At 52.1% G+C, this 12,736-nt stretch overlaps 1 protein-coding gene across 1 annotated transcript in view; it reads right to left on the bottom strand.

The window, feature by feature from the left end:
* Nucleotides 1-12,736, bottom strand: part of ABCC11 (ATP binding cassette subfamily C member 11) — a 49,106-nt gene that overhangs the window by 12,237 nt on the left and 24,133 nt on the right. Inside the window, exons 17-22 of the mRNA XM_019731878.3 lie at nucleotides 11,518-11,607; nucleotides 9,242-9,345; nucleotides 5,996-6,193; nucleotides 2,381-2,607; nucleotides 2,117-2,254; nucleotides 173-359 (exon numbers count right to left, since the gene is read on the bottom strand). Coding sequence (XP_019587437.3) covers nucleotides 173-359; nucleotides 2,117-2,254; nucleotides 2,381-2,607; nucleotides 5,996-6,193; nucleotides 9,242-9,345; nucleotides 11,518-11,607 — 944 coding nt within the window. The remainder of the gene's footprint in view (nucleotides 1-172; nucleotides 360-2,116; nucleotides 2,255-2,380; nucleotides 2,608-5,995; nucleotides 6,194-9,241; nucleotides 9,346-11,517; nucleotides 11,608-12,736) is intronic.

Below are 12,736 nucleotides of genomic sequence, written 5' to 3'. Positions count from 1 at the left end.
GATTTCACTGAATATCTTTGAATCCAGACTTCCCGTTGAAAAGGAAACTGAGCAAAGCAGCAGGCTCATAAGATCACGGCCAACGGCCAAAACCCAAGAAGTAATCTACGTCCCCCAAGTCTGCCCACAGGCCACAGGCCGAGCCCCCGCTGTGCCCAAGCCCCTTCCTCACCTGCAGAATGAAGCTGACAGCCATGGCTTTATAGGAATGGGAGACGAAGGAAGTGCTAAAAGCCACAAACAAGGCCACGACCAAGGTCATCAGGTTGGTCATGAGCTCCAGCCTCACTGCCACCCATCGCGTGGACGACAGAAACATCAGACTGTAGTTACTCTGTGCATCGGTTAGCCTTTCAAACCTGAGAAAGGAAGGACACCTGGAAACATGTTTGTCTAACCCAGGGTTCCCAAGGGTGGACACCGGTTGCTTCCTCCAGCATCCGGCCCCCACCCCCACCAACAGAACCTGCCTTTTCTTCGGGGGATTCTTCCCACCCCCCTTCTCAGCCATGGCCTCTACCTGGCCCCAGTCTCAGAGGAGGCTTTGACCACTTAGGCCTCTCTGCATCAGCTCTTTCTCGGGCCTTGGTGATTGGTCTACGGCTGGGTAAGTCACCCCCATTGGACCAGTGAGAGTGAATAAAGGCCAGGATTTGTGAGTGCATAAAGGCAAGCGGGCCCTTCCTACACACCTCCGAGCGGGGCTGTGTCTGTCGTGTCCACTGCTCTATCCCCAGGTGCTCAGTACCTGGCAGGCAAGCTCTCAGCTTGGCTGCACGAGTGCCTCACTCAAGGACCCCTCAGTTCTGTGTCTGTCGGGTCCCCAGGTGCTCTCCAGTGCCACTCGGAGAGCTGGTGCCATGGTTCAGCCCACATTCCAGTTAACGGAGCACACGCCACCTCCCAGGCCCACGTTCCCAGGCCTCAGGCCAGCTCAGGTGCTCGCCCCGCGAGCCTTCCCCAGCCCCAGCGGCAGGCCCTCTAGTTCCCCTCTGAATTCTCGTGGCATTTTGTCTGCCCCTCTCTTCTGTGCCTCTCCTACCATATTCAACCCTGGATTGTTACAAAAATAGTGCTATTTCTGTGTGTTATGTCTTCCACCAGATTGGGAGTCTCCTGTATGTAGTTCAGTGCCCACATGTTTGCTCGCTCTTTCCAAGTCGATATGTTCATATTATACAATGAAGCCCCAGCAACAGTCGTAGGATCTTTGTTTCAAAAAACACTGAGAAGGCCAATCTATGGGTGTGAGTAGTCAAGGAAATGCTGTTATTCACAAAGCTATCGCTCCTTAGTATTTTATTAAAATTAGATACCTGTTTGGAAGCGACAGGAAAAAGCAGAATGAGAAGCGCTGACACAGCGATGCTTCTTGCCGTTAATTATATTAATATGTGTGCACGACGCACAGGTGTTTAAGGATTACAAACATTTTCTGCATCACTTAGTGTTTATTCTTGTGTGAGCATCTGTGGGGACAGAGTCCCAGAGAGCAGTTTCTAGGCTCTCGGCCTCGCGTGGAAAGGTGCTGGCTCGGTTATTAGATGGCCATCAGCTGTAATGAGGTGGCCATCCACTGTGGCTGGGTGGCCATCCGCTGTTACCGGTTAGCCATTAGCCACTAATATAACTGCCGTGGCTAGGCCGGCAGGTTGGTTGGTTGGCAGAGAAGTGGATGGCAGATTGCGGCTAGCAAGAGGGGTTAGCAAGCGTGGATGGTGGATTGCGGATCGTGTGGATCCTACTTCCTGTGTCTCGCCCAGCTGCCAGTGAGACTGGGGTACAGGAAGACCCCTCATTGGGGTGTTGGCGGATGTTTCCTTTTGTGTCTCAACCAGCCGCCAGCGAGAATATAGTGGTGTGACTCCCCTATCTATGGCTCCGTTGTTCCTTTTGGCCTCACCATGTCCTGCGTTCTGGTGCGAGGACGGGAGCGGAGACCCCCACGTGACAGCACCCCCTTACAGATGAGGCTCCGGAGGCTCAGAGACATACATGGGATGAAGCACATTCTCTCAGACGCTTCCGCAGCTGACGCTGTGCCCAGAGGCTCCCCGCCCAGCCTCCCTCCTCCCCGCCACCTGCGGTCCCGTCCTGGGACGGCTGCAGGACTCACTCAGTGATGAAGTCTTCAGCTTTTCCGTAGACGTGGATGGAGCTCAGGCCACGCAGAGAGGTGAGGATGTGGGAGAACAAGGGGGAACGCTGGTAGTTCTCCAGCCTCTTGAACACATTGACGGCCCTCTTGAACTTCCTGCATCGAGAAGGAGAGGGAGTGACCTGGGCCGTCCGCCCTGGGACCACCCATGTCAGCTGAGTCCCAGCCTCGCTCCCCAAGCCCCAAAGCCCATTTCTTCACAAGCAAAAAGAACCCACTCACACATAGTAAATGAAGCATATGACGGCAAGCACGACCCCTATCAGCAGGATATAGGGAGAGATCACGCTGACAATCAACAAGTTGAAGACCGCTGCCAGGAAGAGCAGTAAGAACCCTTCGGCCACACTGGGCAAGAGCTGGTCCAGCTCATCCAAGTCCCCCGCAAAGCAGTTCAGGAGTCGGCCGGTGGGAGTCCTGTCAAAGAAACTCATGGGGCAGCGGGAAATCTGCAGGGAGAAGACACCAGTCAGGGTCACAAGCAGGCCACAGGCCGCGACCCAGAGGCTGTCACCCTTAGGGGAGGTGCAGGGTGCAGCCTGGCGCAGTGGTCAACCTTCCTGGGCTCCAGTGCCCTGACTCCTCTACCTACTGCTGTGTGTCCTTGGGCAAGTTACTTAACCCCTCTGAGTCGCTCTGTCCTCATTTGTAAAATGGGGAGCAGAATGATGCTTCACAGAATTGTGGTGAAGATTGTATGACTCCGTAAATATACTAAAAACCTCCGAGTTTAAAAGGGTGAATTTAAAACAATTTAAAAGGGTGAATTTCATGGTTATGTGAATTATATCACAATAAAGCTATTATTTAGGAAGGAAGGAAGGAAAAAGGGAAGACAAGAAAAGAAAACAAAGGGAGGAAGAGAGGTGCGGCAGAAAGGGAAGGAGGGAGGGAGGGGAAAAGGTGATAATACATTGGAAGTGCTCAGAAGAGTACGTGCCCCTTTAGGCCTCCCATCACTACCAGCTCGTTCTCTGTCCTGTGATGGGACCGTGTGCACTCAGGATCACCAAAGGTTAGCAGCAGCAAGGCCACTGCACGTTTCATACTAAAGGGCTCTAACAAAAGCATATCGTTCCCTGTCCCCGCTTTACAGAGGAGGAAACTGGAGCAGACACAGGTCAGCTGCCCAGGATTTGCTCAAGGTCACCGGTGTAGTTAGTGGCAAAACCATGACCAGACCGGGTCCCGAGGCTTCTCCAACCCCCAGCACAGCCGCAGGCTTCACGGAAGGCGTTCCTCACGGCCTCATGTAACTGACCTGTCGACCAACCGACCACTGGCACTTCCCCCATGCATTTCTCAAGCCTTAACTCAAGAAAAAGACATGGATAGAAGTTAATCATCTCCGTGAAGGCCAAAACTAAAGGAAGCAGTGAAGGAAGAGGGAAGGAGGAAGAAAGCACATTTTGACTCTTAATAGATAGTAATTATTTGAGCCATGAAGTGTCCCTTACAGCAGCTCTCACTGCAACTTCCTGGGTCCTGCTGACCAAGTATAATTCACATTCATGTTTGCTCTCCAAGGTGGGGGGTGGGGGAGGCTCATAGGCCCTGTCATGCGCTTTCTTGCTTTTTCTGCCTCTAAATTATCTTACATTTTTATCTCCAGAATCTTTTGTTAAATACATGAGCAAAAACAATAAGAACTCTCACAATCACTTTGAGAAATCAAAAAGCGAAACCATTGGCGCCTCCAGGACTCTGAACTCACAGTGGGGGCTGGGGGCAGGGAGCGGCGGGGGGGGGGGGGGGGGGGGGGGGGGGGGGTAGGAGCAGAACTGGGTTCAGCTGTGGTGTGAGTTAAGCCATCCTTCAAGAGCCCACGGTTTCTGGGGACTCAGGGAAAGGGTTTCTGGTCGCCTTTTAAATATCAAAACAATTTGCTTTTATTTGTTGTTTTTGGAGTTGTGCCAATCTTCTCAGAGATTGGTCCTTTTACTTAGGATGCCTGAAAACTGACAAAGGCAAATTTAAAATAAGTAAAGCCATAAAAGGACAGAGAAAGGAAACTATTTTGAAGAAGACACATTTTCTAATGGAAAAGAACTGGAACATTTCTGAATATTAGAACACAAATGATCATTTTGAGACCTGTGCACTGGATATTTCTAGAATCTTGGCATGTGGGGTCAGGACCATGGAAGCTGTCTAACCGGTGCCCTCCCCAGAGGCCAGGCTCAGGGAGCATTTCCCTCTCCTGCTTTCCAGTTCCACCAAGTAATTGCGTTGTCTGAGATGTGGGACATGCCTCTGGCTCATCCTCCCCAGATGGCAACGCAGACTGCCTTGGGTGTACAGGGAATGGGTGTCCCCCTCTCTCCCCGAGAGCCCTACTCCACACTCAGCGCCAGCTTCTGGAACCCCACTCAGCTCCCCGGAAGTGCTCTGCTTCTGTTTGCCTCCTAAGCTTGAGCTGGCTAAACCCGTTTTATCTTTTGGGTCCTACCAGAGAAGCCTTCTTGGACTGCCATGCTTCTTTGCCTGTGTGCCCCCGCCTCGTGGGTACTCTGTATACCCTGTTTTCTCATCTGTCTCCCTCAATAGACTACAAGGTCATGATGGCCCAAATCACACCTGAATTGTGCACTCACCATGGAAGCCCAGCTCCCACCACGGAACCCGCACATGGTAATATTTGATACGTGAGAGAGGGCGATGAGGTTTCTAAGAGGCAGTGTGATGCCATAGACAATTTGGTATTCCAACCATGACACACTGTTTTCTCACATGTAATATGAGGATAATAATGGGAACTGAGGGCAGTTACAAGCACCTCCAGGTGGCAGTGCTCAGCCATTGGAGGCTAGCATTGGATGACCGCTGACCCTCCAGCAAGGGACACTGAATTTTTAGATCGTGGTTCTGGCAGCAGAAGAGCTTCAGAGTGCGGCCTGCCCCCATCCCACTCATGACCCAGGGCCCACTTCCAACTCACTAACATTCTGGACAAGGCAAAGCTATGGAGACAGGAAAAAAAAGCTCAGGTTGGGGGGAGGGCGGGATGGATGGGTGGAGCACAGAGGATGTTTAGGGAAGTGAAAAATAATCTGCATGATACTTACTGGTGCCTACATGTCAGCAGCCTACATTTATCAAAACCCACAGAGTGTACAACACAAAGCGAGAACTTTACTGTAAACTATGGATTTCAGATAACGATGATAGTAATGATAATAATAAATCAATATTGGCTCATCAATTGTAACAAATTTCCCACACTAAAGCAAGACGTTATTAGTAGGAGAAAGCTGGGGGTTGGTAAGGGGCATATAAGACCTTTCGGTACTTTGCACTCCATTTTTTTACCCCCTTCTCCTGCCTCCCCCCGCCCCCACTCCGGTTCAAGCTGTTGTTTCTCAGTCTAGTTGTGTAGGACACAGCTCCCTGGCCCATGCTGGTATTATGAGCCTTGCGCTCCCCCTGGCTGAGGCAGTCGGTCGCTCACAGCAGCTCATGGCAGCTCTCACCAGCTGCCGGCCACACACGCTGGCTGCCAGCAACTCATGGCAGAACACAGTAGCCCACAGCAGCACAGAGGCCCACGGCAGCTCACACCAACCTCCAGCTGCACAAGGCAGCCCAGCTCCAGGGAGAGCTGTTGTTCTCAATCTTAGCTGTAGATGGCGCAGCTCACTGGCCCATGTGGGAAACGAACCGGCCACCTCAGCATTTAGGACCTCAGTGCTCCAACCACTTGAGCCACCGGACCAGCCCTCCACTCAATTTTTCTTAAAGCAAAAACTACTCAAAAAAGTAAAGTCTTGCAATTGAAAAAAAACACAGTGGGGCAAGGTCAGGGCTCGGCCTATGGCCCGCCCACACCCAGGCCCCTACCTTGCTGAAGAGCTTGTTGTGGATGGCCGTGGACGCCCTCCGCGAGACCCTGGTGAACACCACCGAGGAGAAGATCCCTACGAAGAGCAGCAACAGGACGCTGAGGCCAAAGACCATTTCATAGAAGACCAGCTGAGGGTTGTCCAGTATGCTCCCTGGGTCTGCGGCCGTTCTGTTGTCCTCCCGGCTTCTATTGGTCTTTAAGGAAGAACAGGGGTGTGGTATGACAGCACGTACCTATGGGCGCTATGCCCACTCCTGGCACAGAGCTCCTAAAACCCTTGGGACTTCCTATGTGATGGGGTGCCAGGAGCATCTTCTGGTCTCATACTTGGCCTTTCACTCTGGTTCCTGGTACAAGAGCTTCTAAGACCCTTGGTGTTTCTGGAGCAACAAGGGGATCTTTTTGTAGCTAATGAGTTGGCTGGTGGCTGGGGCTTCAGGCTGGAGGCTGGTCACCAGGAAGACCAGGCCACTAGTAAAAGCTTGGAACTTTCAGACCAACCCCATCCTCCAGGGCTCGGGAGAGGGGCTGACGGTTATGTTCAAACCTATCATGCCTGTGTGATGAAGCTGCCAGAAAAATCCCCAAAGAATGGGGTTCGGCGAGCACGTTCCCGTGCCAGGAGGGTGGTGCGTCCTAAATCCACGCACAAGAGCTCCCGCACTCAGGACCCTTCCGGACCTTACCTTGTGTACCTCTTCACCTGGCTGTCCATCCGTAGCCTTTATTACGCTCCGTATAATAAACTGGTATAAGTATTTCCCTGAGTTCTGCGAGCCGTTCTAGCAAATTATCAAACCCAAGGAGGAGTTATAGGAACCCCAATTTATCACTGGTCTGTCAGAAATCTAGGAGGTCCAGACTTGGGACTGGTATCTGGAACGGGGGTGGTCTTGTGGGACTGGGCCCTCAACCTGGGGGGTCTGTGTGAACTCCAGGCGGTTAGTGTCAGAATTGAACTGAATTGTAGGACGCCCAGCTGGTATCTGGAGAGTTGGAGAATTGGTTGTTGGGGGAGACCTGCACACTGGGCGTCAGAAGCATTGTGTGTGATAATTAAGAGGAACGATGTGTTTCCTTTTTTAGGAGTTCAGACCACCTAAGTCGAGGGTGAAATTCAGTGCGGAGAGAAGTCCTTCTTCCTAGGGCCACATAGGACTCAGTGGCTGGTGCAGGGAGAAGCCGTGAGTTAAAACCTCCCTGCTCGGCGTACAAAGTAGCCATGGGGATATAAAGAATCATGCAGGGAGTATAGTCAATAATATGGTGCCAGGTGGGTACTAGACTTATCGGGGGATCATTCGTAAATTATGTAAATGTCTAACCACTATGCTGAAACTAATATGAAATGACATTGAATGTCAACTGTAACTGAAAAATAAAAAAGTTTTAAAGAAAAAGAGGTGAAAAAGAAGTCTAAACACTATGCTATATACCTGAAACTAATATAATATTGAATGTCAACTGTGATTGAAAACACACACACACACACACACACACCTCCGTGTTCTTTTGCTTTTCTTTCCTCTCTCTCCTCAACCCCCTCCCACCCTGGACCAGGCCCCCATTGTCTGTCCCTGGACCACTCCTAACTGGTCCATGGCCCTGACTGGGCCCTTCCCTCCACTCCATCACCCACCACCTCCTTTGTTCCAGGGCAGCCCGCTTTCTAGTGAGACCCCTTTTCTTGTCGGGGCAGAAAATGGGTTGATAAACTGCTTCCCCAATGCTGTTAGAAATGTGTGCTAGATTACCCTGTATCATCCTCCCTGCCCCCTCTGCCTTGCAGGGGAGAGGCTGGGGACTGGTTTCCCCAGACTCCTTGCAAGCATGGTCTCAGGTTAGATTCTGCCCCAGAGAAGCACCCACAGGAAACCTAAAAGCTGGAGGAGAAGCCATCACATGCTGGTGGCAACTGTGGGCGGGTGCTTGGGATGCAGAGTGTGGCCAGGGGCTTCCAGGCGGCCGTCTGAGAATCAGCCACTTCAGGGCAGCCCACTGCTGATGACACTGGAGCGTCTTCCCCTCTCTCTTCCAGCCCTTGCAATCATTGCATAACCTCGAATTCCTGTAGTAAATCTTGGGAAGTTCCACAGACTTCAAGTGGCGTCTGTTTTCCGGACAAAACCCTGCCTGACACATGACTCAAAAGTTAACCAAGAAGAGCAGTGGGACAATGTGGCTTGAGTTCCAAGCACCCAAGTTAAGTCCTGGCACTTTCGGGCCGTGGACTCTCTGTGCTCTCAGCATAGTTTCCTCATAGAGAAAATGGGGGCGTGGTGGAGCAGTGGATGAGTTACCCAAGCACGTAGGGGCTGAGAGCGCCAGAGCTCTCAACCCAGAACCGCATGTAAACCCCTGCACTGGGAGACTGGACCACACTCTAGCACGGCTTCTAGTGGCTTCAGGTGTGTCCCTAGAAGGACCCCAGCCCCCCAATTAAAATACCTGCCTGAGAAAGCTCAGGGGCTGCTCGGAGAATGTATTGTTTGTTCTAACCAGCATATCCCCCACCACCTCCTGAAAAGGGCTCACAGTCGTGAGTATGTGTCTCTGCAAGTCAGAATTATCTCCCTCAAGGACCTGAGAACCATATAGTTGTCGCCAAGCTCCGTGACGCCAGCTAGCAGCCCATCTGCCCAGTGGCCCCGTGGCATTGGCACTGACCCTCCTCCAGAGCAGTTTTCACTTCTCTGACTCTCTGAGCTGCTCCTGCTCCCTCCTCCACCCTTTAAAACGCCCAGCTCACCTCTGTGCACATCAGAATGGCATTCAGCCCTCCCCCTGCTGTCAGTGGTGACTGAAGAGGCTATTTCCCTGCTGTCACTAAGGGCAGCCTTGTTTATCTTTGATGTGGTCTCCTAACCTGAAGCAAGCAGTGCGGGGGTGGGGGGAGGCATATTTTAAATAACACAGAGAGAAGGCAAAACTGCCACCAATGGAAACAGTCACTAAGGTGGAATGTAAAGCATTCTTGGGCTGCTGTCTGGGGACAGAAACCTCCTAGTTTTGTCCAACAACCACATGGATAAGCGCTCATTCTGTGAGCACAGGAGATCCAACCCAGGAGGGAGGAAGCCCCGGGAATTCTGGCCCCCGGAGGTCCCCCTGGAGCTCCATCTGTCATCTTGGCAGTAGCAGCTCTGGGCTGGCTGTCAGGGTCCCCAGACCCCCTCTGAGGGACCCCTGCCCCCCCCACACAAGCCCACAGACATGTGCCCCACTCCCGTCACGACACTCACCCCTGAGCCCTGCTCCAGCCAATGGCTCAGCCACAAGAAGTTGAAGACCGAGAGCATGGTGAACACCACCATGAGCAGGAAAGTCAGGACAGAGACCACGTAACCTGGGGGGGGGGGGGAGAGGTGACGCACAGGTGCCGTGGACAGTGTGTGGCAGATGTTGACGAAGCTGCTCATCCACCCTGGCGCCTGGGGCCTCCCTGACCCCCGTCCACCTTGAACACCTCAAAGGACTGGAAAGAGCTGGGTTCTGAAGTCAGAAAGCCCTGGGTTCAAACCCTGGTTCTACTGTTTACAAGCTACGTGACCCTGGGCAAGGTACCAAATGTCAGTGACATTCTCCTTCCTTACCTATGGAATTGGTGATGGCAGTCGTGCCAGCCTCATGGTCTACTCTGAAGATGACATAAGATGATGTGTGCCAAGCACCCAGCCCAGTGCCTGGCACATAAGTGCCATTCTAAAGAGGTTAGTTCCCCTCGCACAGGTCCTGAGGGTTAACTTTTCAAAATAACAAGAGCTACTGGTATGTAGTCCTGTGGGTGATATGCCAGGCATTGTACTAAACATACACATCATTCTTGAGTTAGGAATTGCTATCCCCTGTTTACTGAGTCTCCAAGAGGGGAAGTCACTCACCCCAAATCACAGAGCTGGTGAGTGGCAGAGCTGGGATTCAAAGGAGCCAAGCAGGGGAAGACCCAGCATGCATCCCCTCCTTCTGCATCTGTCTTTTGCCACAGCTCTCTATCCGCCTATCCAGTCTGCGTCTCACCTTCCTTTTCCCAGATTCCACCTTTCCTATGGGCCCCTCAAGGGCCACCTCTTCTGAGACTCTGTCTGGCTCCAGAGATGTTTCTCGCCATGTAGTGGGTGCAAATGTGCAGCTAGGTTTTGGATTGGTCCTGAGGTGACTTTATATTCCCTCCTCGCTGGAGCCTGGCCTGCACGAGCTACTCTGTAAATATAGATCAAGTGGTAGCTTGATGGGTTTGTCGTTTCACAAGGAGGTGCCATTTCGCTGCCCTGGCCGGGCCCTGTGCAACAGGGATGCCCATGGGGGAAGGGCTGGAGATGGTGATCTCCTACGCACGGCCTGCCTCTCCCTGCCCCCGACGGGTGGAGAGGAGACCCACCTGACAGGGAGTTAGGTTCCAAAGTCAACAAAGAGTACAAACTTAGCATGGAGTCAAAATTACTCTGAGGAATCTCTGAAATTACTCAAAAAATGCAGTGTGATACACTTGGTCTTGTGGTTGTAACATTGCACAATTATGTGCATGGACTTGGTAATGTACACCATTTAATAAAGCAGTAGCTTCACAACTTCTAATTGCCACCCGCCTTCAGAAACACATTTTAATCCCATCAAAATAAAAGCGTCACCAACGCTGCAGTAGGCAAGGGCACCGGCAGTCCATTCTATCCTATGCCATTTCTCTCAGGGCTGCTCACCACCCACTCAACTGACTTCACCGCCCGCTAGTGGATTAGGGCCGGCAGTTTGGAAAACACTGAAATAGACTTCTGTATTGATTATATTTTCTTATTTTTGTATCCTGATGCGCTGGCATTGGAGCCTTGATCCTGGAGACACGGCCCTTCCCAGGGCCAGCTAATTCCTAGAGATGGCCAGCGACTCCCTGCGGGGTCCCCATGATGCACAAACCAGTCCACCCACAGCCCAACTCGCACACATCAATCAAGCCAATATGCCTCCTGCCCTGCATCGCCCAAGGGCCGGGTACCAGACAACCAAGGACCATGCTTATAGCCCGGAGCCCCCGAAAATTATTCAGAGCGTCTCATCTGAACCTTCCTCGGTCACCTCCCGTGGTTCCCTACTCTTTCTCATGAAAACTCCAGTGAAGCCTCTGAGCCATGCCCTCTCTTTCTCGCCCCTCGCCTGCTGACCAACCCTGGTGCTTCCCCAAGTGGTCCTGCATGGCATGCCAACCCTGCTATTTCCAGGAATCTGGGACTACACACTGCTGCCTTCATAACAATAATTTTTATGTCTTACCATACCTGATTAAAACAAATCGCAGGTACATTTTAACACAAGTACCGTGAAAACATAACATCCAGCGTTGACTGTGGTGGAAGAGTTACTGCAACCGAGTGTGGCTGGGATTGTGCAAGGTAAACCCATGTGTGGCACGTCTCCTCTGGCCTCTCTACCTCACGTGACCTCACATGTTCCAGTCTGACCCAGTTTCAGGGGCCGGTCCCAGAGGGAGCCCCAGGTCGGACATGGGGCAGCTGACAGGCCATACCTCCGGCTGCCTGGATGTAGTGGTGGTAGACACGCCATCTCAGGGACCCTTCTTCCATCGTCTCCTTCTTTGTCAGCTGATTTTCCAGCACTGGGGCAGGGAAGAGAAGAAGGAAATGGAATGCCTCCCAGTCTCCTGCATTTACTGCCAGCGTCAAGGAGAGTCCTTGCAAAGCCTTCTGCTCCTGGCTTCCAACTTTTCCAGCTCCCTCACTGTCCACCTACAGTGCCCCACCCACGTCTGACCAAAACCAGCAGGTTTTCTATGGAAGACTCTGCAGGAGGTAACCTTTGACTTGGCCCCCAGACTCGGGAAAGGGCGTCCATCCCCAACTATTCAGTAAACATTGGAGGGCCTGGAGTTCCCAAGAGCCTGACGGATTGAGAGAGGCAGCTGGAGAGAATGAAGAAAGCAATGACCTGGGACCAGAAAACTGAGTTCCAGAATCGTCATCACTGTGCAACCTCAGGCAAATCATTTAACCTCTCTGTGTCCCCATCTGATAATTGGCAGACCTGTAGATGGTTGCTAAGATGCTTTGCATCAATCCACTTCTGAGACAACTGCCCCCCCAAAGATAGCTGTGACACCAGGCACATTCTTGGCCTAGAGCAGGGCAGTTAGGTTGGTACCTGGAGATACCAGTAGGTGGTGTGATGACCACGGCCAAACAGGAAGCAGCACTGTGGAGAGCGTCTGGTTTCTGCCTGACACTCTCTCTTCTTCTAATAACAACACCCCAGTGTTTCCTGGGGAAGGAGGCTCTCTTTTTGGAATTTGAATCTTGACACAAATGGCACCGGGATGGAAAATACTTCGAGTAGAGTTTCTTCCGAAAGATTCTGCACCTACTCCTGCTACTTAAAACCCAAAGTTGCTGAGGCCTGTTTCTTCAACTTCTCCCTTCATTCTGTGACCTACACCCTCTCCTTCCAATTATTTTTCTGCCCAAGTCAGTTTCCGACCTTCACAGCTGAAGATGCTGTTGGCGGCAGGAGCCTAGCACGTGCCAGGCGCTGTGCTGGGGTCTCTGGACCTGGCCGCCCCCAATCTCCACATAGCCCTGCGAAGTCAGCGCCGTTACCTTCGCTTTCGCCAATGAGGGTTCAGAGAGGTTAAGTGGCTGGGCCGAGGTCACACAGCTTTGTAAGCTGCAAGGCTAGAATCCAGATCCAGAACCTATCTGACTTTAAAAACGGAAAGCTTTCTGTTCTGCTGC

This window comes from Rhinolophus sinicus, chromosome 8, assembly GCF_057876585.1.
Source record: "Rhinolophus sinicus isolate RSI-liver-muscle chromosome 8, RSI-T2T, whole genome shotgun sequence".
NCBI classification, from domain to species: Eukaryota; Metazoa; Chordata; class Mammalia; order Chiroptera; family Rhinolophidae; genus Rhinolophus; species Rhinolophus sinicus.
Note: the sequence above shows the minus strand (reverse complement) of the source record. Positions and strands in the feature narration are given on the sequence as shown.